Below are 26,318 nucleotides of genomic sequence, written 5' to 3'. Positions count from 1 at the left end.
CCTACATATGGTGTAGTACCCAGGCCTGACCCCTACTTAGCTATAACACCCGGCCAGAACACTGGCCAAGAACCCAAAGTTCATGCAGGAAACATTTTGTAAGCACTTGCTGTGTATGGTTCTGTTGTTTATGTTTCGAACACATTAGGTAACAGGATAATTAGCAACATACAGAAATCACCACGGATGAAAAACTGCAGGAATTGCAAGTCTTACCATGTCTTTAAAGGCCCCAAGTATGGCTGCCGTGACTATCCCAAGAAACAAGCCAACGATGTTCAGGACTGTGGAGGCCCACAGCAGCCGGTACAAGTGAACCACATCCTGACAGCTCTTCACTCCAAGAAACTCGTAGTAGCTGGTTGACTGTTCTGAACTGCAATGGGATAGAAATGGTGTCACTACTACATCAATGATTTACAGTGCACCAGCCCAGCGGAATCCTAAAATGTTTAATTTGGGCAGGGGGCAAAATAGCTGAAGCAAGAGCAAGGAGTCTAGCCTTGTCTGAATGAGGAAATTGTACACAAACATTCCCACGGGAGCTAACATTACTCAGCTAAACCCCTGGGAGCTCTGGTCTGGATTCTCTGCAGCCTGACCTGTTTTTTTTAAAATCACTGTGTCAAATTAAACTGGTTTAACAAAAAATAAAGCTACCAGTGGCCATGCTAGGGGCCCCCCAGTGCTACCCTCATTCAGCTGACTAGCATTAGCACATGTGGGGATTTTTTGGTACCATTTTCTAGCATAGCTATGGCACTAATAGATGCTGCTACATTTCTAATTTGTGAGTACTCTTAGTAATGTGTTTGAGAGCAGCTACCAGCTAAAACATGCCTAGCACAATCTCCTCCTCCTCCTTGCTTACAAAGATCCTTGTCGAATGTGCATGGTACTTAAGAAGTGAATCCAACCACTGGGAAGGGAGATTTTACTAACTGGCTACATATGCATATAGGGTCTGTGGTTTCAAACTGACAGAGGCAACACAGTTCAGGACCTAATGGATATCATAAAGATGTTCCTTTAAATTGCAGATTGTGCAATCTAGAAATAATATTTTTATAGTCATACATAGCAACTGCTATTACAAATCAGGCAAATTATGAACCCAAATTTTGTTTGCTGCAGACTCTGTGTACTGTGTGGTATTTGGAGAAATCTAATCCCATGTTTTGAAACACCCTGCTATTCTATTGGCAAACAACTGCCAAGTAGTAACACTTTCCCACTCACCCACTTCATAACAGCTACCTAAGCTGGAGAGAGTTTCTCCCTGTTTGCTCTAGGGATATGTGTGGTACGTCCAAAGCCCTTCCCCTCACCATGAACTCTTTTTAAGGCTGGAAGGGAAATTTCCATCAACGTTTTGATGAAAGGCAGAAAAGAGTGTCCTGTGAAATTTTTGCTCTGAGTTCCAGTGACACTCATGGAGGGCAGCTAGGGATGCTGGGTAGGGAAAATGCTAACGAGAAAGAAGGCAGGGAGAAACCGAAAGTGGTCCTGTGCACAGCCATGCCAGCCCTGAGTATTTATATAAATATCAAACCTGTTGCTGCGGTGCATGGTTGTGGCAGTACACCAACTGTTGCTGTGGTCAGCCACACCCCATCGTAGACATCAGTCATCACAGCAGATAAAGCCAGTGGTCCCCCTAGCACTGGTCACATTCACAAAGGTACTTAAGAGCTCTGCTGCCTAATGGCTTCCTTAGTCATTGGGTTAGAAAAAGATTGTCTCTATGGCCTGGTGGCTAGGGCACTCCCCTGGGGGTGGGAGGCTTAAGTCCCTGCTTCAGTAAATATTTAATTGATTCTACAAAGTAGAACAGTTCCAACAGGAGAGCCTGAGAGACCCGCCCCAGAATATCCAGCACCCCAGCGGTCAGAGCACGCACCTGGGAGGTGAGAGACCTGGGTTCAAGCTCCTGCTCTCAAGCAGGGATTTGAGCTGAGATGTTCCACCTCCAGGTGAGTTTCTGAACCATCAGCCTATTGGGCATTCTGGGACACCCCTCCTCCCCCACAGACTGGCCTTTGTGCAAAGCCCTAGCCCATAGGCATTGTCTGAGCATTGGGACTAAAATGGCTTTGCACATGCCTTCTGGCAGAAATGTAGGTGCTTTGGGGACTTTGGGATGAGATGGCAGCTGAGCCATGGCTTTGAGAACATCCATGGTGCCTAAATATTGAACACAAGTGCCTAAGCACCTTTGTGAATCAAGCCTTCACCTCTCTGTGCCTGTTTTCCCTCACACCTTGTACAATCTACACAGACAAAACAGCTAAAGCCTTTAGGGCGGAGATAGTCTCTCAGTCTATGTTTGTTCATTGATTAGCCCAATGGGGCCTTGATCTTGGCTGGAGTCTCCCGGCGCTATCACCATATAAATACATAATAAAGTCATATCTTGTCTTGGCCAGTGACCAGTATCAGGTGCTTCAGAGGAAGTTGCAAGAAGCCCCATAATGTACAGGCTCCATGGACTGCCTACAGGGGAGTTTCTTCCAAGTCTCTGTCAGTTAGCGGTTCATGCCAAGAAGCAAAAGGGTTAACCTTCAATCCCTTACATTTTTCACTCTATCCCATAACTTTGGATGTTCTATTTATCCATCTAAGGATCAGTTCTGTGTTGTATCCTGCTAAACTCTTGGAGTCAATGTTACCTTGCAGCAGTGAGATTCACCATTAATTATGTCTAAATATTCTCAGTTTCAATGCATCACTTTTCAATTCAGATGGATTTCCCTTTGTTCTTATACTATGAAAAAAGATAAACAGGAGGTCTGCTTTACCTTTGCTATGCCATGCATTATTTTGTGCACCTCTATTGTTATCCTCTTATTTCTCGCCTCTCTAACCAAGCCAAACCGCTTCCTGAAAACCCTAAGACTGAGGTTAAATAAAACACACACACACACACACACACACACACACACACACACACACACACACACACTAGGATGAGTGAATAAATTGCTTTCACAAAAATTACAAAAGTACAGATGGCACTAGCCTGATCAGTAGCAGACATACCATGGCAGTTCGATTTAGCATCTCATAGGCAAGGAAAGAAAAGCATTCATCCTGGCTTTGACTTTGTCAAATTGGTTCCATAAATCTGAACCCCAGAAACTCATCCATTGCTCTAGCATTCTGGGGAAACTCGTATCTCTCTCTAGTCCCAAACTTCACTTTAATCCTTCAGGGAAGTAAGGCTTGACAAAATGTTTTTTTGCAGAAGCAAAAGATACTTGCCCATTTCTCTGCCAGTTTTACTGAAAACCTCCTTCTCCCAAACTTGAATGACTTTTGGAATTCCCATATGTGGCAACCTAGGTTTGAAGTGGGCGGGTCATTCAGGGTTGCAGGCATGGGTAAAAACAAAAAATATGAGCGCTGATGTAAGCCAGGGGGCCGGGGGGTTCAGGAGGTCAATCTAGGGTATGTGACACTAAAATGTGAACTAGCACTTTCCTGCTGGTACACAGAGAGCACAAGAGCCAGCATCCTGCCCCTTCCCCACATTCCCTACCCACCCCACTCCAGGAGATTTTCCTGAACGTTTCCTGCTCTTTACACAACATGCTCTCCTACTGCCATGGACGAGCAGTTTTGGATACTCCTTTCCTCCCATTTCCCGGGTTCCCAAGGTGCTGAGAATGACATGTTGTGACAGAACCAATGTCATCCTCCTAGCACTCTACTGACCCAGGCAATTTTGGTTCCCAGAGCTTCTCAAATCCAACAGCAAAAAAATGTAAGTGTGTTAGAAGCAGGAAACCTGCCTAACAATTGGTGGGGCCACTGGACAATTGAGGTGCTAAAGGAACACTCAAGGAAGATAAGGTCATTGCAGAGAAGCTAAATGCATTCTCTGCATTGATCTTCACTGCAGAGGATGTGAGGGTGATTCCCACACCTGAACCATTCTTTTAGGTGACAAATCTGTGGAACTGTCCCAGATTTGGTGTCAATAGAGGAGATTTAGGAACAAATGGATAAATTTAACAGTAATATGTCATCAGAACCAGATGAGATTCACCCAAGAGTTCTGAAAGAACTAAGATGTGAAATTGCAGAACTACGAAATTAGGTATATAACCTATCACTGAAATCAGCTTCCATGCCAGGTGACTTGGAGAATAACTCACGTGACATCAATTTTTTAAAAAGGCTCCAGAAGCGATCCTGGCAATTACAGATCGTTAAGCCTAACTTTAGTACCAGGCAAATTGGCTGAAACTATAGTAAAGAACAGAATTATCAGAGACACAGATGAACACGACTTGTTGGGGAAGGTCAACATGGATTTTGTAAAGGGAAATCATGCCTCACCAGTCTATTAGAATTCTTTGTGGGGGTCAACAAACATGTGGACAAGGGAGATCCAGTGGATATAGTGTACTTGCACTTTCAGAAAGCCTTTGATAAGGTCTTTCACCAAGGCTCTTAAGGAAAGTAAGTAGTCATGGGATAAGAGGGAAGGTCCTCTCATGGATCCGTATTTGGTTAAAAGAAAGAAAACAAAGGGGAGGAATAAATGGTCAGTTTTCAGAATGGAGAGAGGTGAATAGTAGTGTCCCCCAAGGATTTGTACTGGGACCAGTGCTGTTCAACATATTCATAAGTGATCTGGAAAAAGGGGTGAATGGTGAGCTGACAAAATCTGCAAATGATACAAAATTACTTAGGATAGTTACGTTTGAAGTAGACTGCAAGGAGATACAAAGAGATCTCACAAAACTCAGTGACTGGGCAACAAAATGGCAGATTAAATTAAGCGTTGATCAATGCAGACTAATGCCTATTGGAAAACAAACTGTTGCAAAATGATGGGATCTAAATTAGTTGCTACCTCTCAAGAAAGAGATCTTGGAGTCATTGTGGATAGTTCTCTGAAAACATCCACTCAATGTGCAACGACAGTTAAAAAACAAACAGAATGTTTGGAACCATTAGGAAAGGGATAGACAGTAAGAAAGTAAATATCATAATGCCACTAGATGAGCCTGGTGGTCCTTCCTAACCCTCTGATTCTATACAAATTCATGGTATTCCGATACCTTAAATACTGCATGCAGTTCTAGTAATCCCATCTCAAAAAAGATACGTTAGAATTGGAAAAGGTATCGAGAAGGGCAACAAAAATGATGAGGAGTATGGAACAGCTTCCATATGAGGGGAGATTAAAAAACCTGGGACTGTCCAGCTTGGAAAAGAGACGACTAAGGGGTGGAGGGGATATGATGGAGATCTATTAAATCATGACTGGGGTGGAGAAAGTAAATAAGGAAGTGTTATTTACTCCTTCAGCTAAACAAGAAGCAGAGGTCACCCAATAAAAATTAATAGGCAGCAGGTTTAAAACAAACAAAAGGAAGTATTTCAGCACACAGCCAATCTGTGGAACTCCTTGCTTGGGATGTGGTGAAGCTGAAACTATAACAGGATTAAAAAAAGAATGAGAAGTTCATGGAGGATAGGGCCATCAATGGCTATTAGTCAAAATCGTCAGGGATGCAACCCCATGCTCTGGGAGTGGACAACAGGGGATGGATCCCTCAATAATTGCCATGTTCTGTTCATTCCCTCTGAAGCGTCTGACATGGGCCACTGTCAGAAGATCAGATACTGGGCTATATGGACCATTGGTCTGACTCAGTATGGTTGTTCTTGTGTTCTTATGTCAATGATGCTGCTTGCAATGGTACTGATGCAAATGTGTGCAATAAGGAAAGCACTGGGAAGGAACTTCAGGCTGGAAATAAATCTCATGTGTTTATTTTGTTTGGCAATTGTGTTATCTGCCAGGTAGGGGAGGCCACGTCAGCCTGGTGCACCACCACTCTGAGCCCATCTGGGCTAGCCTCTCTCCAAGGGCTGATGTAGTCACCTATTGTTACTTGACTAGCATATTCAGGCACCTCCATTGTTATATATTCTCAGCCTGTGTTTTGGTAAGATTGACTTAAAGTGGAAATCTTTAGGAAATAGGATTAACATTCTCCTTTATACCATACCTATCTTCATGGCCATTGAGTAAAATCCCTTGAGCACATAAATACTTGTGAAAATGCCAAGGCCCTGCCTATGATGTAAAGTTTTGACATGAAAACGATATTTCCTTTAATTTTGCTTCCCAGAGATCAGTGAACACATGAAATCGTATTTGAAAATTGTAATGCAAGCTCCCCAAAGAATCTTTACAAGGTTGTGCTTTATTTATTTTGGTGGCCACATAACAAAATCCTACAGACAATTTTTAAAGAAAACCTACTGAAATAATAAGAGCACTGAGGGGCAAACCATGTGACCAGGGCCTCCAAAGACAGTTTATCCTACAAGTCTGTGAGGGGGGAGAACAGGATCTGGGAAATGCACACTCCGGTGTAGTTCAGACCTCACCATAGGGAACTACTGTGTGGCTGAATGCCATATTTGTATTATGTGAATCCACTGGCCCACTTCCTCTCAGAACGGTGCTGCAGGCATCGTGGGTGCTATTGAGGCTTTTGGCCATGCACTGGCTCTGCAGTTTGGGGCGGGGAGTATTCTTGTGCCTTCACACAGGGTTATCACCAGTGCACAACCTGCTAGCCAGCTGTGTGCTGATTCCTGGGATACTGGCCTAAATGCAAAGGGTCTGTACTCTAGAATACACATACTGTACAAACAAACAAACATTCTGATAGAGCAGATGTGTATTGCTTGCATGTACTTACTTTTCACAATTATACAGGTCACAGCAATAGCATGTATTGCTCTTTACTCTCAGCTGGCACTTGCTGTTTAAGGTATAACACGTTACCTGGGAATAAGAGAAGGGACCATTCTTTAGTCTAAGTACTGTAGCTATAGGACCTGGCCACCATTTTACAAGTCATCCCACTGACCACATAGAAGCAACACATTTGGTTTACTCTCAGGTGCTTGTACTGGTACAAAAATTGTCTTTCACCCAAAGGAGAGGAAGCAGGCAAAGAGGCCACAGAAAGACTACAGCATTATACAATAACTGATAGGTTATTTATCTGATAACCTATCAGGTTATCTAAACATTGCTTTTGGATTGGAAACTGGAGAGTAACTGTACAAACCACCCGATGCCAGAGTCTTCAGCATTGAAACATTTTTGTTTAAAGCACCATAAAAGTACTGAAAATATTTTCCCCCAGAAGTTATAAGGTTTTGCTGTCATGAACTTATTTGATCAAATCTGTTCACCATTTTTATTTTTTGTAATCTAAACATATCATCATGGGCCTGATTCTCATTTACACTAAGACCCCCTTCTGCTGCCAGAGATATGAATAATAATATTCTCTAGTAAATATTAAGTCTTTCTGTCTACCTATTAGAACCCCTTGCGTCTCCTGAAGGTCTCACTCCTTCTCCCTTCAGCTTTTATTACACCAGAATAAAAAAAAATTAGAACAAAAACCAAAATATAATAGGAAAAAAGTCCAAGCAATTAAGCAAATGAGTACCATTTCCAGCAAGCTCTGGAATACATTTGTGAGACTATGGACTCTAGAGAACTGACATATAAATGCAGACATATGCAAGGCACCCTCTATTCAGACAAGAGATCATTTTAATGACCCTTACAATGTAATATGCATACATCATTTCTATTTGACCTAGCAGGCTCATTGTAATATTTTATAGGCAAGTTTCTTTTTGAGGTCTTTAGCTTTATTAATAGAGTTTCAAAATATTGGAACCGCTGTCAGTGTTAAACTGGCTAATTGTATGGAAAATACAATATTGCTACCTTCTTTCTTAAGTATGCTGTGACCATTCAGAAAGGTTCTGTTTGTACTATGAAAAAAGCATTTACTAGTGAATGGAGCCTTTCTCCTCATGAAAGAGATGGTAGCAACATGCTTAGGAATAAATTGCTGCCTTTGAAAAGCATTTGTGAAATGACCTCTGTCACACATGCCCATCCAATAATGTTATTCCCTGAGAGAATATGGTGACTCTGGAAGACATGAACAGCTCAAAGAAAAAAAAAATCAGAGAAGACGGGGGAGGATGAAAATGGAGGGGCTTCACAAAGACTAAGGAGAGAACAAAGGAAGTCAGTGACAGAAACAGATAGAATTTGATGTTTTTGCCTCACAGTAAATGCATAAATTTAATCTCTTAAATTGGTGCTAAGAGGAGGTCAAGGCATAACAGCCAAAACTTGAAAAAGGTAACAGTGTGGTCACTGAAATGCAGACGTAGGACTTGATATGCAGAGCAAACAAATGGCATATGGTTTAGGATCTGATTCTACCACCCTAGCTCACATTAAGTAATACCTTACTCCTACTGTAACCAATGGACTTTGTGCAGGGCCCACAACTGATGAGGCTGGAGAAGAAAAGAAAAAGAAAAGCAGCGTGCCTTTGGGTAGGCCAAGACACCATACAATGGATACAAGCTAACTGAGAGAACATCATAACATGATATAGGTCCCAGACTCAGCAAAGTACTTAAGCACATGCTTCACTTTAAGTATGAACCTACATACCATCGAAGTCAATGAGTTTGCTCCATGAGTCCTGTCACAACCTGACCTAGTCCCGCTTTGCAAGGACTGGTTTGTGTGGACCCAACCACTGGATCTCACATGATGCTAAGCCACCTGAGTCTGGGAAGAGCTTGGTCACTGTTCCCACCTCTGAATCTCTGGGACCCATTCCTAGGGGCAGACTTCATGGCTGCTCCCCTTTCTTGGGATGTGGGGTCCCACAGACTGTCTGCCTTAGACCCTGAAGCCAACGCCTCAGCCCTCGAGCCCCCTGCTCCCACATTTGCTTATACATTCCCCCTTAGAGTTCCACCTTCCTGTAGGCACTTTGAGGGTTTCAGTTAACCCCTTCAGGAAAAATGTGACAGGCAAGTATGGAATACAGGCTTAGCAAAGGAATTTCTTAGCCAAAGGGACTTTACTCATAAAAAAATCACTAGAGAATTAGAAATCTTTGCAAAATAACGAAAGCCTGAGATCTGGTCAGCGTTTCAGGCAAGGCAGAGTCTCCCCTGCCTTTTCTCTCTTTCCAAGCTTGTTTTCTGGCACATGGTGATGGTTGGCCCTCCTGATCAAAGAAGCCCACCCTTGAATGCAGTCTCTGTCCCTATTTTGCCCATGTGCTTCAGCTGGGAAATTCTAGACCCTTCCCCCAGCCTGGCTTATGTGCAGAGAGTCCACTGCCCCATGAAGATGGTCTAGTAGTTGACAGACAATCAAAGGTTGATTGCTCTGTGCTAACTTAACTATCACACTCATTCAACCAGGCGTCAAGCCCCTTTGCTGGGTAAGGTGTCTGTCTCGTATATTTCACAATAACCCTGCCCTGGGCAAGGTATTCATGTGTTCAGTCTGTAATACAAAATGGATGCTCTAATCCAAAGTGGAGGTTACACTATGAAATGAAGGTCACAGTGAAGGTTACAATCCAAGATGGAAGCTGCAATGCATAAAGGAATTCATAATTTGATAGATATATCTTACTCCGTCACAAGCCCACTGAGTTATGGTGTGTTTTGTTTACCTCTGCCTGTTTTACTTCAAGTCAATGGGACTTCAGTACATGCATAAGTGCTTTCCTGAACTGAAGGCATAAATCAACAAGGGCCTGATTCTGCTACCCTTCCTCACACTGAATAGTAACTTACTTTACGAGGAGACCCACTAGTTTCAGTAACTACTGCAGTCTAATCAAGTGCCACTATACTGCATGACACATGGCAGCATCTTATATCTATCTGTAAACTAAAGTTGGTGCAGAACTTAGCCACTTGCTTGTTACAGAGGGCATCTACCTGGCAGCATATGACACTAGTGCTTTTGTACGTGTGCTGTCTACCTATTGGCAACTAGGTAAAATTTAAGTTGCTGGTTGGTTTTACCCTATCATATGTTTGTGTTGGCCTGGGACTTATGTATCTCAAAGACTACCTCTCTCCTTATGCCATGCTGCCAGAGTCGAGATCAGGAGGGACTCCAGAGTTGATGCCCCATTTGTACAAGAGAGGTGTGGTACCTGGGAAGCCATTCTCTGCAATCATCCTGTGGCTTTGGGACTCACTCTTGGTTTGAAATTGTCCTAGTTTGTCAACATTCAAGGCGTGCTGCAAGGCCCTTACATTTGCCCTGTCTGAAAGAGTTTGGGCGTATGTTAGAGGAAGATATCAGCTTCTGTGTTATGATATTTGCTAATTATTGGATGAGAGGGTTACAGGAGTTGTCTATTTTAAAACTGCATTTCTAAAATGTGCTTGGAGTGCCAAGAACAGGCATTCCTTTTTATGAGAGTAGTGAATAAATCCAAACAAATAAATACTCAATGTGAGCAAAAGGGACAGAATCAGGCACTAAATCATGTGCCACTTGTGGTTATTCTGCATGTCAAGTCCCATTCCTTCATTTCAGAGACCAGATTATTATCTTTTTCATGTTTTGCCTGGTTGTGCCTCTTCATGCCCTCAACACCAATTTAAGAGATGTTCTCGCGTCAGAGTAATTGCAAGAAAATCAAATTCCATCTGTTTCTGCTAAAGGAAGGAAATGAAACAAGAAAACTCCACCAGTTACGTATCACTTGCATGCTATCAATGGCTTTTCTAAGGAAACTTGTGCTCAGGAGAATTGCATCAAGCAAATAATCTGCCTTTTTGGTGAGAAATTTGCATGGAACATGGGTCATGCCAGCTGGTAACCAGCTGGCTAAAATAAAAAAAAAAGTTAAACTTGACAGCTGTGGATCAATATCTCTGGATTAGTGTACAGAAATCCAGATCAATTCAGTTGGAAAAAACATGTCACTGGGCAACCAGATAAGAATTTATTACAAGGGCATTAAACTAAACATGCTTTAAACCCGTATTACTTTTTTTTGCCAGAAGAGGGCAAAGATCTCAAAGCTGCTCAAATTTATACATTCCTAGGAGCTTGAGACATCAGCTAATATCTCTGATGCCTTTTAGAATCAAGTGGTCTGCATGAGAAAATCCACAGGGAAGCTTAATCAACTTCACTTTAGCAGAGAAATAGTTCTGTTTACTTGGTAGACATATCATTGGTATTTTTTATGTTGTGGGGAGAAGAGGGAATTAAAATGATGGGAAACGATGCTGACACAGGTCCTATATCTTATTTAGATAGGTCAGCAAGAAGATCAGTAAAATATTCCTTTAATATATTTTCTTAAATAAACTACAGAATGCTCTGATTCCAACTGCTTTACTCATTTATACTTGTAAAAGACTTGACTTGTCTAATATTAACAGTAACATTTCTCATAAGCTTATTCAGAGCTGTGGAAAGAACTGTGATTACGGATATCTGGCTTCCTGTAAGCCCTAGTACTGTGTCTATTTTCAGTTCTACTCTGCTTTATTTCCTTCTTGATACCACCAGTTTGGAATCCCACATTTGAGGGAAAAAACACAGAATGAATAGCAGTACTAAGGAACATAGGGAGGGAAAAAACTAAGTCTAGATTTTTCAGGAGGCAACCTATTTGGGTGCGGTTATTCTTCCTGCCATTTTAATATGGTTGAGATAATAAAGGGAAGCTGAATACAGAATATGGACATTCTTGGCTTATATTAGATGATTACAGTAGAGATTTGAAGTTTTCTGGCTAATGCAAATTTATTAATTTAGATATTTACTACAATAGTCCAGGCAGCAAAACCTCCTCGGAGGATTATGTAATAAAGATGGAATGAGAATGGCTATATGTGATATAAATATTATAGTCAACTCACAAAGACCTTCTGAGAAATAAATTATTGAGGGTGCTATTGGGGGGGGAAAACATTTGGGCTTCTAATGAACCCCTCAGAATGTCACAAAGGAAATGAATGAGCTATATCATTTTGTTTACCTCTGTCTGGTAGGCATCATATAAGAATCCTATTCCACTTGAATAAAACTGACACCTTCTAGTGTACAGAGGCCTAGGGTCCTGCAAGGAGAAAAAATATTAATGAAAGTATCTAATCCGGAATAACTGTGCCATCATAATATCATCCCCCACTGCCAAAGGAACATGTTGGGTGACCAGTTAAGTGCACTGCAATGCCATCTGCTTTCCAATCTGTATCTGATCAGAAATCTGTTGCAAAAGGTTACATTTCCCTTGCCTGCTCTACCTCTAGACTGTGCACGGATAATTTATTTTTCTCTGACCCAATGGCCTCCTTTGACGGACCAGCATCTCAATCACTTAATACCTTTTTTTCCTCCCTACTGCCTTCTTCCACACAGAGGTCAGATGAATAACATACTCTTCTGAGAACAGTACGGCCACTATTTTCCCACGTATAAAATCTAATCCAATTAATTTTAGAATTAACAAAGTATTTGGTAATTTATTTTAAAATACAATGCCTTACTTTTAAAGATTTTAAGAATCTTTTGCCATAGAGAAAACAGAGGAAAATAGAATAGGATCTTTAAATATACCACTCAATTTTTCATACTATAGGGCCCCAAAGCGCTAACTCTTCTCGTAAACTGACTAACTAACTAAATTGAAGAAAAGACAATAGCGATATGAAGGAGAAAATCTAGAGCTAAGTTCATAATTCATAGTGAATAAATACTTGCCTCTTTTTCTGTTCATGAATATCTGCAAAAATATTGTGATTTTCTCAAATATATTCACTATACAAATTTACTACATTTTCTTGATGCAAAAATCTCCTCAGTGATAACACAAAGGGAAAGCCTCACAGGAATATCCACCGGCTGGCAGGGAGGGGCATGCTTCAAGCAGCAGCCAGTTAGCAAATGACTACTTGAAGGCTACTGATGTAGGTCTCTGATAAATTCAGGACTATGAGTGGGATCCACAAAAGTACTAGCACCTAAATCCCATTTTTAGGCATTACTGCAATCAACAAAACACCTGTTCAGCTGCCATCTAACCCCGTGGGTGCTTAAAGTCACTCAGCACCTACGTTTTTGCAATACAAGTTCCCTACTGCCTATATTTCTGCCTCTGAGCATGTACTCTGCTGCCTTCTTCGAGGTATCCAAGTACCCATCTCCTTCCTTTGACCCAGAGTGATGCACGCATTTGGGAAGATAGCTGTTTGGCCACCTAAATGGCATGTGGGGCCCACTCAAGTAGGTATGCTCAGAGGCTGCCTATCAGACTGGGACCCTTGGTGAGTTCACACAAAATAGCTCAGAGGATGACGACTTCCCTTATAACCTGTAGCCCAATGGTTAGGGTACTCATGTGGGGATGTGGGAGAGCCCCAATTCAAGCCCCCCCCCGCTGCCTGATGAGGAGAAATGAGTTGAACAGGGACCTGCTACCCCTCAGGTGAGTGCTCAGACCACTGGTCATTCGAACAATATCTCTGGCCTATTTAATTATATAATTGAAGTGGAACAGCTTCAACAGGAGAGACTGAGGAAGCCCCACCTCTGACTATCCCATAGCCTAGTGGTTAGATCATTCACCTGCGAGCTGGCCGATTCCTGTTCAAATCCCATCTTCTATTCATCAGGCAGAAGGGGGACTTGAGCCAGGGGTCTCCTACATCCCAGATGAGTATCTGAACCACCTGGCTAAAGGTTTTCAGAGGGGCCCTCCTCCCCCTGCTTTGTGCAGAATTAGCAAGACTTTGAGCACACCTACTGGATTGGGCCCTGCACATGACTTAGGCAGCTGAATGCCTGACTTCCCCTGGTGTGGGAATCACAAGCAGATATAAGTTCCTCCCTCCAGCCTGGACTGAGGTGCCAAACTCCAAGAGGGGCACTCGCTGTTCAGGACACACCCCTCTTGTCGACATCTTTCGTTGGATAGTTTAGGCAGCTCCTGTGTGGATCCCATTCTAAGGCCCCTCTCTCTCCCCATTCATTGTATGGGGAGCCTCCGTGCTGAACTCAGGCTTTGTGGCTCACAGTGTTGTTCCTGGTTTCAGAGTAGCAGCCGTGTTAGTCTGTATTCGCAAAAAGAACAGGAGGCTTGTGGCACCTTAGAGACTAACAAATTTATTTGAGCATAAGCTTTCGTGAGCTACAGCTCACTTGAGGTTTCTAGGCACCTAAAAGCTAGGCATTGTGACAATGAGCGTCATAACCCCTAAATCCCTTTTGTGGATTGTGGGTGTGCAGGGGAGGGATTTAATGACTGCACAGATCTCTCTCACCAGTTGTATTTCACAAAGCAAAGCAGAGTGTGGGAGGAGTAGGTCTGAATGAAGCTGGTGCACACAAAAAATTCCAGCATTTTGCCATGCAGGTTTTTAAATATGTTGCTGAACCCTAGTCCAGGCAACTGAAGAGCTTCGAGACAGCTTTATCACAGAGCGTCAGCGAGAGCACCTCAAGTAAAGGGGCGTGAACACCATTATCCACCAAAACCCTCTTTTCCTGCGAATGTACATGCAAAGGACTCGTAACCCATTAGAAGAAACTCAGCCCTCCCTCACCTGTCCTTTACTGTGGCGGCTTTGGTTTCAACAGGTTTTGAAACCAGGTGTAAACTGGCAGCTTAAGCTAGGGCTGTGCTAGTTAAGATCTGCTCTCATTATTTTATAATGAACTGCATAAATCTGTAAAACCCAACAAAGCAATCAGAGAAAATGCAGAGCCCTGCAGGAACTAGACAGGTAGATTAATACAGCTCATTCGTCATGTTACTTGCTTTGACCTTCTGATTACCCTGGCAAGCTAAAGTAATAGCTTGAAGACAACTGGCCTAAGGGTTGGGTGAAGCCTAACATTGCATCCAATAATATTTGTTTATACCACACAAGTAGAGAATGAATCGCTTCAATAACTCCTATTCTTTGGAGGAACAGGAAATACCAGAGTGATGGAAATAACATGTTGTTTCTAGCATTTGTAAACTAGAAGGATATTATTTTTCTACTCTGGGAAAACATTGGGCTGTAGCAGTAACTTCTTTCACTGCTTGGGGACGGGGGTGGGGAGGAGAGAGAGAGAGAGAGAGAGTAGTGAACAGAGCTGAAAAGGAGCACAACACCAAGAGAAATGACGCTTGCTCCCAATATAGACATAGGTAACAATTAAAAATTGCCATTCGTTATGTCCACAGCAGAAGCAAGCTTCATATGTGATAATGGAAAGTGCTGGAGCTAACCTTTCTTTGTGCTAATACCTTGCACTGTCAGAAGGCTTCCAAGAGATACTCAGTGCTAATGTTGTCAAACACAGCTGATGTTACATATTTTTAGAGGAAGTGAGAGAATTCCCCCTTTTCCAGCACCAAACATAGGAAGAGGCCTCTGACTCTATTCTCCCAGCTCACATGATGTTCCTACCCTTTACGTCTCTTTCCTATTTAATAACAAAAAAATTATTGCTAATCTCCTCCCTATTGCTTTGGCCACGGAGGGGGCACTTGATGTGACCACACTGCTTGGTTGCGCCGGTGAGGAGCAGAACAGTGGTGATTAACCAAACGGTTCAAAATAATCATTGTTCTACTGGAATGTTGTATGGGGAAAACGATCAGGCCTTTGACTTGTGGTGGCCACTGTAAATCAATAAACGAGGCATGCAGTCATCAAGGTTTGATTGTGCAGTATATTAAGGCTGCTGAAAATCAATAAGAACCATGATTTAACTTTTTTTTTTTTTAAACTTGCTCATATACAATGCGGTCTGCCTGAAGATTAAGAGGCACATAGAATATAACCACAGAGACACTAAAAAGTGTTTAAAAATTATCCTACAGTATGTCATGCTTTATTAACACTTAAATGATTTTATTGCTCCATGTAATGACAAAGGAAAATGAACCATGTTTTAAAGCCGTGAAAGTATTCCTACTGGACTGCTCATAAAAGTGTTGTCTGACTTCTTTATATTGCTATCTGCAGCCTGCATATGCATATGAGATAACTACCAATCCTTGACACTAATATGTATAGCAACACTTGCAGAAATACAGTATGTGTACTCTTATACTCCAATACATATTATTTTAACTTATTAACATTAACTCTAACATTTCACACCAAGAATATCCTTTTGTTACATGCCCAAATAGTACTGAAGATAAATTAAAGAGATTCTATTAAAAACACCTTAAAACACACTGATGTCATTTTTAGTGTGTGCACATTATACACACGCAGTAAAAATGCCATTGACATATTATAAAAAAACATTCTTTAATTTACCCACAGAGAGATGAAGAAATGGCTAGGGCAGCTAAATGCTATGGTGATACAAACAACAACATGTATATTTAGCATGAGCTAAGAACTACTCTTTTCCAGTCCCCGGAGTACTGGGAAAAATGACAATTTTTCTTGAAAATTAATTCATTGAGGCACATAACTAAATAGCTAGACAAAATTCAGCTTAATCTTGTAAGTAAATCAGGGTTTCACCTGTGCACTCCTCAGCAGGTCTATGACTAGTGCTGTTTTCCAATCTGCCCACTCTGAACCATCTCCCGTTAAAAGGGCATTACCCCAACAATGTTGTTTGCTGTTGAAAAACAATGGGAAGGGAAAGAATAGCACTGTGTGTGCACCCTATTACATGATCCTGCAAAGATGGAACGACATAGTTCGCCATGGGGCCTGATCCTGCAAGGTGCTGAGCGTATTTACATTCCCACTGATATTATTTTCAACACAGGGCACTCGGAGTGAAATCCTTGCCCCAGGGAAGTCAAGGGGAGTTTTGTCACTGAGCTCAATGGGACCATGATTTTGCCTTAGCATTTTACAAGATGAGGCAGCTGAAAAGCACCTGTGAACTTCTGGGGTTTCATTGGCCTGGATCCTGCAGGGACCTCTTATGATTTACATTTTAGGCTGAGATTTCCATAACCATCTAAGGGACATGGATGCTCAATTCCTATTTATTTCTGCCAAATCACAAAAGTCTCAGCCTTTGTAAACAATTTCAGACACAAAGGGATTGAACTGTAGCCCTCTTCCATCTTGGTTTTTGGTTTTGGAGTTTGGCGCACGTATTAGGACATACATCTGACAAACAGAAGGCTGGGAGAGAAGAGTTAACCCCAGAAAGAGAAGATTCTTGCCCAAGTGCATACGGTTTTGGTTTGGTCGATTTGCTGTTTTTAAAAGCACATGGCACAAAACCCATGTTCTCCTGGATGCTGGCAGCATCCCATTGCAATTTTTGAAGGATAAAATAGCCTTTGAACAACATCTCCAGCAGATTTGGCACAGTTGGTTTGTTTGGTTTTTTAGCTCAGGTATGGAATACAGGTTTTCTTATCCCAATTTTTGTTTCCTTAGGGAAAAACATACATATAGTAGATAATACAAAGAAAATTCCATGTTCTTTCTGTCTGAGCCCCATCTTACAGTTTCTGAAGGCTGTAGCAAGCATAAACCTTCGTAAGTAATGCTTATGCAGCATGTTGAAGATGTGAAACATTATTTATTAAAATGATTATACACCAAGTTCTACTTTGTTTTTCTATTTTTTTTTAAATCCTCCAATACTGGATTAATGGCTATAGAAGCTCTCATTTGTTTCTTGCTGATAAGTTAGGTCTTTGCACTGAGTACTTCTTGAGTTTAGTTGTGATCACATTACAGATAGTAGCCAAGATTTTTCAAGATGATGTAATTCTAAAACCACACACGATAAGGCAAGATTCTCCAGAGATAGTTTTCCGGTGTAACAACTAAAAACTCTGGTTCCAAACACATATCTGTATGTTTCTAGTTATTCTAATTCTCTTCAAGATCAGGCTGTTGCCTTTTTGGAAACATACATGCAAATGCATAGGTGTATGTTACCTCATCATTACTGCAGCAGGGCAAACATAAGTGTGAATTCCAAAATCATCTGCCAACCAAAATGGGCAGGATGCCTTTGTGTTCAGTTAGTATAAAAACTAAATTAATATGAAGGGAAGTGTTCTGGAGCTCCTGCCATTCCTAAATCTCTCTGATCAAAAACCTGTTTCTTTAGCAAGAGGACATTAAATCATTTGGACAAAGCTCAAAGGAAGATGTGTGGCTGCTAAATAAGGTAATGTCTAGAAAATCTCAGTGATTTATGAATGATCAATTCCCTAATTTTTCTGGATTCATATATAAATAAAAATCTTGTGTTTTTTAAAATGTTACAAGAAACTTCTCTTCTCTATCACCAGCAGGAATTAGTGAATATCTGGGTTGAATATGTAGGATAGAATTTTCAATGTTGTCATAAAGAGGGTATAATTCATAGGAATAGAATTTTCTACCCCCCTTTGTACACCTGGCCCCAACAACCACTAATTTAAGCACAAAATTATACGTTGTGGAACCATGAACAAACTGTTCTCTGACAATTATTTTCAGCTTCTACTTCCTGAAGTTCTGTGTAGAGATGTACAAAATTCAGTCTGCAATTTGCAATTTTTTTCAGTAAAAACAGACCCTTTCATGTACTCTTGTAAAAAAAAATGTTTTGCATAATTTCACTGCTGGGGAAATAAGTAAAAACTGTGAACCCCTGAACTCTCCCTCCCATTCCATGCCACCGGAACATTATAGGATTTAGCCCTTGTAGGTCCCAAGAAAATAAAATGCACAAACAAACAATAATATTGGTCGCACATCTTCTAGAAAGAAACCTTGGCCGCCTGGTAAATTAACAGAAAGAATGCACTGCCAGTAATCATAGGACTGGAAGGGACCTCGAGAGGTCATCTAGTCCAGTCCCCTGCACTCAAGGCATGACTAAGTATTATCTAGACCATCCCCGACAGGTGTTTGTCCAACCTGCTCTGAAAATGGTAGTGCAGAAAACTATATTTTCAAATGTACTATTAACTTGTAGTACATAAAACTATAAATCCCAGCAACCATGGGTGCTGCTACAACTGAACTTTATTTAAATAAACAAATGAAATCAATTTAACCAAGTAATCATTTTACATAACATTTGAAAATAGAATTGTGTTACTTTAAAATATTATTGCAGTTTCAATACTAGGCAGAGCATATGTGCCCTCTAGAGGAAAATATATGCATCATCTCCAGTACAGTAAAGTTCAACCAAAGGCTAGAAGCCACAGAATATTAACTCTGGGCTTTTCTCTCTTTCTTTCGGTTCATGCTCCCCTTCATTTTGTGTCATACTGGGGACTAACTAAATTAGTGAGTGAGGGAAACGTCTCAAAAAGAGGTTGTCACGACATAATCCCACTTCTCACCTAATCCCACAGAACCATTTCGCCTTGAGCTCTGTACATCAGCTGAGAAGCAGCTTCTCTGTGTGTCACACTCACTTTACCCCAATGGTTTTCCAGGCAGGAATCCATGTGGCAGTTAACACTGGTTGAACCACCATCATGTCTCCTTCATGCCCCTCAAAAAGTAGGCAAGGTGGAAGCCTACGGGAGGGTGGAAACAGAGGAACAGGGCTGTCTCTTCTTGCTGATGTCCCAGAATCCATGATTTGCACCCATAATTCTCTGCAGAGTCAGTAGCTTGGTATTTATTGGTACAGTAATGGGGGGGGGCATAAAAATGACATGAAGCCACCTTTATTTTGCTTCTCCCTAGCACTGTTAGGGAAAAAAAATTTCTTAAAATGTCAATGAAAACTTTTTACAGTATAAAGCCCTCCCTTTTCTTTTTAATTTGCTGATTTTTGCCAGCTTAAAGGGTCAACATTTTTTTAAAATATGAATTTTTGCTGAACATTTTTTGAAAAATTTCCATGATATTTTTGCTGCATTTTTTTTTTTTAAATCGGCTCTGTTTTTCCCTTCCCATTCCCAGTCTTGGCCTGCACAGACCAGAGGATCTAGCCCTTTTTCTTTGTGTTAGAAGCATGACACTTCAGTTTTAATTTGCATTTGCAAGGATTCTGCATCTGTTGTGAAGGAGGCTCTCTGTAGAATTGCATCCAGTAGCGACTAGCAAATGGCAGAGAAAGAAGAGATAGAACACCAACAACATAGCGGAGGGAAGAATGAAGACACTGCTAATAAAGATGCTGTTGATTTTCAAAGATGATGAGTACCAGCACCTTCTTTTGACTCCAATGGAAGGTGGGACTGCTCAGACCAAAAGCGTATAGTGTGTTAAAGTGCGCACACATATGCAGTGCATGTTATTGTTTAAATTGGTCAATGAAGATGAACAATTTAATGCAAATTACTTCCACAACATTCTTTTAAATAGAAGCAAAAACCTGGAAGAAATGTTTAATCAAACATATTCAACCCCGTGTCCATTCCAATACTCTTAAAATACTGTGCACTAGCTCTCTTTAAGTGCCAAATGATTAGAAAGCGCTTAAATGATTATTTAATAGTCTAAAGTGTCAAGAGAAGAGAAGGACCCAGCCTGCCAAGTTAAATAGGAATTGTAAAAAGAGGCCCTTGAAAGTGCAGCATGGAAGATAAATCATTCCTAGGAATGATGGGGAAATAAATCTATTTTATGAGGAAATGAGGTTACTAAAACCACAGCATTGGTTCTGCTTTCAGCACTGGAACTAGTCCAATTCAGAATAGCAAAAATGACAGGCTAGCTTTTTAGAATGTAGTACAGGCACCGACACGTATAATGGTATGCGATGGACAGAGAAGCACAATAAAGTACTTAAATATATTGTGATGGTTTCTGAATCTCTTGTAATTTAAAAATGAAACCCACACACTCACACTGTTCCTCTCCTATCTCTCTATCTACCCATCTATCTTACCTCCATCACTATAGTACCAGAGTACCTCTGTAGTAATAGGTGGCCTTTTAATAGGTCAATCTCTACCCTCAAATGCGTGCAGTATCAGACTAGAAAAATCTGTTACTTATGAGAGTGAGAAGCACAGGTGGTCCCATGAGTAGCAGGAAAGTTTCAGAAAATGGCTTGCCAATAGAATCTCACTCATTGTTTAGAAATCAGACCTTTCCTATTCCCTTTTCTATTTTAAGAGATATAATGTGTGGGAAAAGTTTTGCAATAGGTCTCAAGACAGCACGTGCTCCGTTTTAATTCCAGAGGGGTAGGGAATCTTATTACTGTGCTAATGATAGGCTTCTCTCAGCTGATCAATATCATATTTACATTTTTTGCACAAATATTGGTCAAACAGATTGAAAAATTTAGACCCTGATTCTAAGGCTCTCTGCAGCACCTTTGCAATGACTTAGCTTTGAGGTTACTCTAATTGATACCTGGGGGGGGCCCATCCTATGTACAGCAGCAAGATTTTGGGAATGCAAATATATGCTGTATGCTGTTTTTGCACACACCCCTTTGCTGTCCTCCACTCAGCCTTGCAGTACGCTCCTTAACCATAGCCAGAGACTGGCCCATAACTTTGTAGCCTGTCAGCAGAGAGAACATTGACAAGCAGGGCAAAATATGAAGAAAAAGTTACGGGGAACAAGAACAGAGGCTGGTGGGATACCAATTTAGAGAAAAAAGAATTACTATCCTGGAGTAACCTGAGAGAGTAGTCATGTTAAGTAGGGAAGAAAACCATTGCGCTGTGGAGTTAGCAAGATGTGGGTGCCCAGGCAATGAAGGAGAAGAGAGTGATGCTCAGACTCAAAAGCAACTGATATGTCAGGTAGGGTAAGAACAGCAGTGAGACCTTTGGTATTAGCCAGAATAAAATAACAACTAGAGAGAGAGTTGTTCTGGTAGAACGGCCAGAACAAAAACAAGGTACAAGTTATCAGAGAAGTTAATTTTTCCTCCCACAGAAAGCCTTACTCTGTTTTTTTTTTCCCCTCTGGGCAGATTTTTCACAATTATTTTCTTTCAAACTTCTCTACACAATCCTAGTGACCTTATCCTTTAATGTTCACGGACTTCCACACTTTCCTTTCAATTGCATATTTCACTTCCAGGGCTTTTGGTTTTGTAGCATCACAGCGTCCCAATTTATTGTCAGTCACAAACACACAGCCAGTTTATTGGGTATTTTGTGCTTTTAGAGAATAGGAGAACATAAAAACAACAGACAGAGTTCAGTCCAAATAACTGCACTTTTACTAGCTATGGACCATAATTTCCCCTCCCGGAGACAAATCCCTGGGAAAGAAAAAAGAATTCAGAACATTCATCATAGAACTCATCATGATCACCTCGTGCTCCTGAAGGGACAGGAAATTATATCCCAGTGAAAGAGGCAAGGACATAACCTGTAAGAAACCTTGCCAAGCAGTAGCAGAGCTAAGTTTTGCAACTGATGGGTGGGGAGCGAGTGTGTGATGTATGGTGGTGCCATCTCAAAAACATAAGAACGGCCATACTGGGTCACACCAAAGGTCTATCTAGCCCAGTGTCCTGTCTTCCGACGGTGGCCAATGTCAGGTGCCCCAGAGGGAATGAATACAGCAGGGCATTTTATTGAGTGATCCATCCCTTGTCATCCAGTCCCAATATCTGGCAGTCAGAAGTTAAGGGACACCCAGAGCATGGAGTTGCATCCCTGACCATCTTAGCTAATAGCCATTGATGGACCTATCCTCTGAACTTATTTAATTTCTTTTTTGAACCCAGTGATACTTCTGGCCTTCACAACACTCCCGGCAATGAATTTCACAGGTTGACTGTTTATTGTGTGAAGAATTACTTCCTCATGTTAGTTTTATACCTGCTGCCTTTTAATTTAATTGAGTGATCTCTGGATCTTGTGTTATGGGAAGGGGTAAACAACCTTATTCACTTTTTCCACACCACTCATGATTTTATAGACCTCTATCATGTCCGTCCTTAAGTCCTCTCTTTTCTAAACTCAATAGTCCCAATCTTTTAAATCTTTCCTCATATGGAAGCTGTTCCATACTCCCAATCATTTTTGTTTCCCTTCTCTGTGCTTTTTCCAATTCTAATACATCTTTTTAGAGGTGGGGCCAATTACTCTATTGGTTTGTTAATTTCATACATTATCATGCCTGTGGTATTTTACATGTTATGCCTGCTGCACCCTCCACACCAGCATTGCCACTCTAATCTCAGCCTGGTATGGAGGGGAGGTCCTAGAAGAGGTTGGGGCTAGAGAGCGAGCTCACCCCAATGATGGCTCCCACAGGCGCTGGCTTCCTCAGGGCCCAGGGGGTGCTCAAACCCCAGCTCCGCCATTGAAAGTCTGGTCGGTGGCCCAGCGGGGCTAAGGCAGGCTCCCTGCCTGCCCTGGCTCTGCATGGCTCCTGGAAGCAGCCAGCATGTCCAGCCCCTAGGCGCATGGGTGGCCACAGGGGCTCTGTGCACTGCCTGTGCCCCGAGTGCCAGCTCCACAGCTCCTATTGGCCAGGAACCATGGCCAATAGGAGCTGTAGAACGCGGCAACTGCAGGGGTGGGCAGTGTGCACCACACTGAGCCGCCTGGCTGCACCTCCACCTAGGGACAGGACATGCTGGTCGCTTCAGGCTGGGAGCCTGCCCACAGTGCTGGGAGCCTGCCTTAGGCCCACTGACCAGAAGCTGCCTGAGGTAAGTGCCGCCTGGCTGGAGCCCTCACCCTGAACCCCCTGCTGCAGGCCAGAAGCCCCTCCTGTACCCTAACTCCTTCAATGAGGATCCACATGGAGCCAGAGCTGCCACATTTCCGGCTGCTTTGCACTGCCATGGTAGTCGCCAGGATCTTCCCCCAAACGTGCATATGTGTATCAGCTGGTACAGTCCTCTCAAGAGACCTCAGAACAAAACTCCCAAGAGACCTTAAAACAACATGTGGCCAGATCCTGGACAGCGTGAAGCTTAGGGAGACTCTTACCTGGATACAGCGTGTCGGGGATGCAGAGGGAGCATGCAGAGACTGCCCCCAACCCCTAATACAGTGCATTCTCCCACTGCCTGCATTCAGGGGGGCCTCTGCTAAATGCAGGGATGTCTGCGAGTCTAGAGGGAAAGTGCAATGGAGCTACTTTTTCTCCTCCAGTTTGGCTACTAATGCTGCCAATTGTGTTACAATTGTGTTACACATTGCACAGCAACAGGCAGCTCTGGCTTCTTAGTCCTGGTCTACATGACAACGTATGTCATTATAACTACGTTGCTCGGGGGTGTGAAGACCCCCTGAGAGAGACAGTTATACCAAATAACCCCCAGTGTAGACAGCCCCATGTTGACGGGACGGCGTCACCCATCAACATAGCAACCGCCTCTTGGGGAGATGGGGGTACCTACACTGATGGGTGAAGCTCTCCTGTTAGTGTCGGATGCGTCTTCACTAAACACTCCAGTGGTGCAGCTGTGTCACTGCAGCATTGTAAGTGTAGACAAGCCCTCAGGGTTGCACTGGAAATACTGTTTTTAATTTTCTGAGCATTAGCACCTAGATATTTTAGTCGGGGGAGGGAAGAGGGGGGCCTTAGAACTGCCAATAATAAATAATAATTTTGTATATTTGAGCTCTTTACTTTGGCTTTAATGTAGTATTTTAACTAAAGTGGAATGATATTACTCAGAGCTGTGATTTTAGTTGTTACTTCATGCAATTATAAGTTTAATTGCTTATTATATTTGATTACTTACATTGCTTGATTATAGGGTTCACTCTGTGAACTGAGTGCTGTGTCTTGATTATAACTTCGTTGTGTCATTTGAGCAATCACCCAATCACATGAATTACTCAAACTATTTAATCTATTGCTGGCAATATAACAGAGCTATATTAAGTAAAAAAAAAAAAAACCCCACAAAAACCTCCTCCTAATACTACAATAACTCAGTCTTTAAAAACATAAATCAGGGAAATCAAAGTTATGGTTGTTGTGGGAACCACAACTCTGGAAGTTCCCAACTTTGATATTTTAATTATATAAAACTTCTTGTTGCATTAAGGTAGGTTTTTTACATTTATAATTCCTTTTTGCTTTTATTTCACGTTAAAGAAAAGGAAAGAGGAAGATACGAGTGCAGTGGTGGGAAACCTGCAGACCATGGCCCGTCAGGGTAATCTGCTGGCTGGCCACAAGACAGTTTGTTTACACTGACCATCTACAGGCACTGCCGCCTGCAGCTCCAAGTGGCTGCAGTTTGCCGTTCCCGGCCAATGGGAGCTGCAGGAAGCCGTGAGCCACAGGGAGGTGCTGGCCGGCATTTCCCACAGCTTCCATTTGCTGTGAACAGCAAATCATGGTCACTGTCTTGAGGGCCACCAGCGGATTACCCCGACAGGCTGCATGCAGCCTGCGGGCTACAGGCTGCTCACCACTGCACTAGTGAGTGCATTTACTTGAATGATCATATATCCAAATAAAATGCTCCAAGTCCCCCCTTATTATTTTATAGGACCTGTAAATGTGCAAGGTGCTTAGAAAACAAATGGAAGCCGGATGCCTGCTCCAAGACACTCTCAGTCAAAGACCCTGATCGTGCAAACATATCCACATTTGAGGTAAACCCTCAAATTCACAGAGTGCCCCAGTGAAGTCAATAGGTCTCAGTAGTAAGGGTGAAAGGATCTGCCTACATGGATGGGATTGCAAGATTAGGGCCTGAACATAGCCCAACAGCCAAGCAAGAAGACAACATGCATCGAAGCTGAAGGAGGAAGGATGTGGGTTTTACAAGTAGGGAAGGGAAGTGGGGGAATAGTCAGGATGGGAAATAGATGATTCTCCATCTCTTGATGTCTTTAAATCATAACTGGATGCCTTTCTGGAAGATGTGCTTTAGCCAAACATAAGTTATGCTTTAGTAAAAGACAAGTTATTGTGCTCCATATAGTGTGAACAGAGTGAAGTTACTGGCCTGTGATATACCGGAGGTCATACCAGATGATCTAATGGTCCCTTCTGGCCTTAACTGTATGAATCCATGTTACTATAAATTAAGATGGCCCAAATTGAGTAATGAATTCATCAATTCATGTGTTTGTCTTGATTGTTCAGATGTTGTGAGTTTTTTCCTGTCTCCTTAGAATCATCACTGAAAATTTCAAAGTTCAAGTACATCTCAGAAGTTCATGAATATTTAAATGTACCATGTCAATGCTCAACAACAAGCACCGGTGGGCTGGTGTGTGGGTGCATCTACATAACTGCACCAGGACACACGCAAACCAGTAAGGAAAATGTATCATGTATAATCAGTATACTATTTTCATTAATTTATAATGCCTTCATTTTAGAATTAACTTTTCTAAACTTGGCAAAGCATGTATTTCTCAATGAAGACTAAATACATGACAAATATGAACATTTAAAATAAATATATGTTCAAGTTACTCAAGTACCAAAAAACAAAGTGGAAAATTTGTTTAAAGGATGAATTTTGAAGGAAGCTTCCCCCCCTCCAACCCCTCTCCTTCCCTCCCATGTGGAGCTGCCCCCCTACCCCCCAGCCCCTCTCCTTCCCTCCTCCCTCCCACACA

General features: G+C 42.0%; 1 protein-coding gene across 3 annotated transcripts in view; it reads right to left on the bottom strand.

Annotated features, from left to right (window-relative positions):
• Positions 1 to 26,318, bottom strand: part of TMEM255B (transmembrane protein 255B) — a 106,321-nt gene that overhangs the window by 19,998 nt on the left and 60,005 nt on the right. For all 3 annotated transcript variants that reach the window (XR_006278793.1, XM_038371897.2, XM_038371892.2), the window contains exons 5-7: positions 11,892 to 11,972; positions 6,729 to 6,814; positions 217 to 376 (exon numbers count right to left, since the gene is read on the bottom strand). Coding sequence is in view for 2 of the 3 variants with exons in the window: in XM_038371897.2 (XP_038227825.1) it covers positions 217 to 376; positions 6,729 to 6,814; positions 11,892 to 11,972 (327 nt within the window). In the remaining variant the exon portion in view is untranslated. The remainder of the gene's footprint in view (positions 1 to 216; positions 377 to 6,728; positions 6,815 to 11,891; positions 11,973 to 26,318) is intronic.

The sequence above is a fragment of the Dermochelys coriacea genome, chromosome 1 (assembly GCF_009764565.3).
Source record: "Dermochelys coriacea isolate rDerCor1 chromosome 1, rDerCor1.pri.v4, whole genome shotgun sequence".
Classification (NCBI taxonomy): domain Eukaryota; kingdom Metazoa; phylum Chordata; order Testudines; family Dermochelyidae; genus Dermochelys; species Dermochelys coriacea.
Note: the sequence above shows the minus strand (reverse complement) of the source record. Positions and strands in the feature narration are given on the sequence as shown.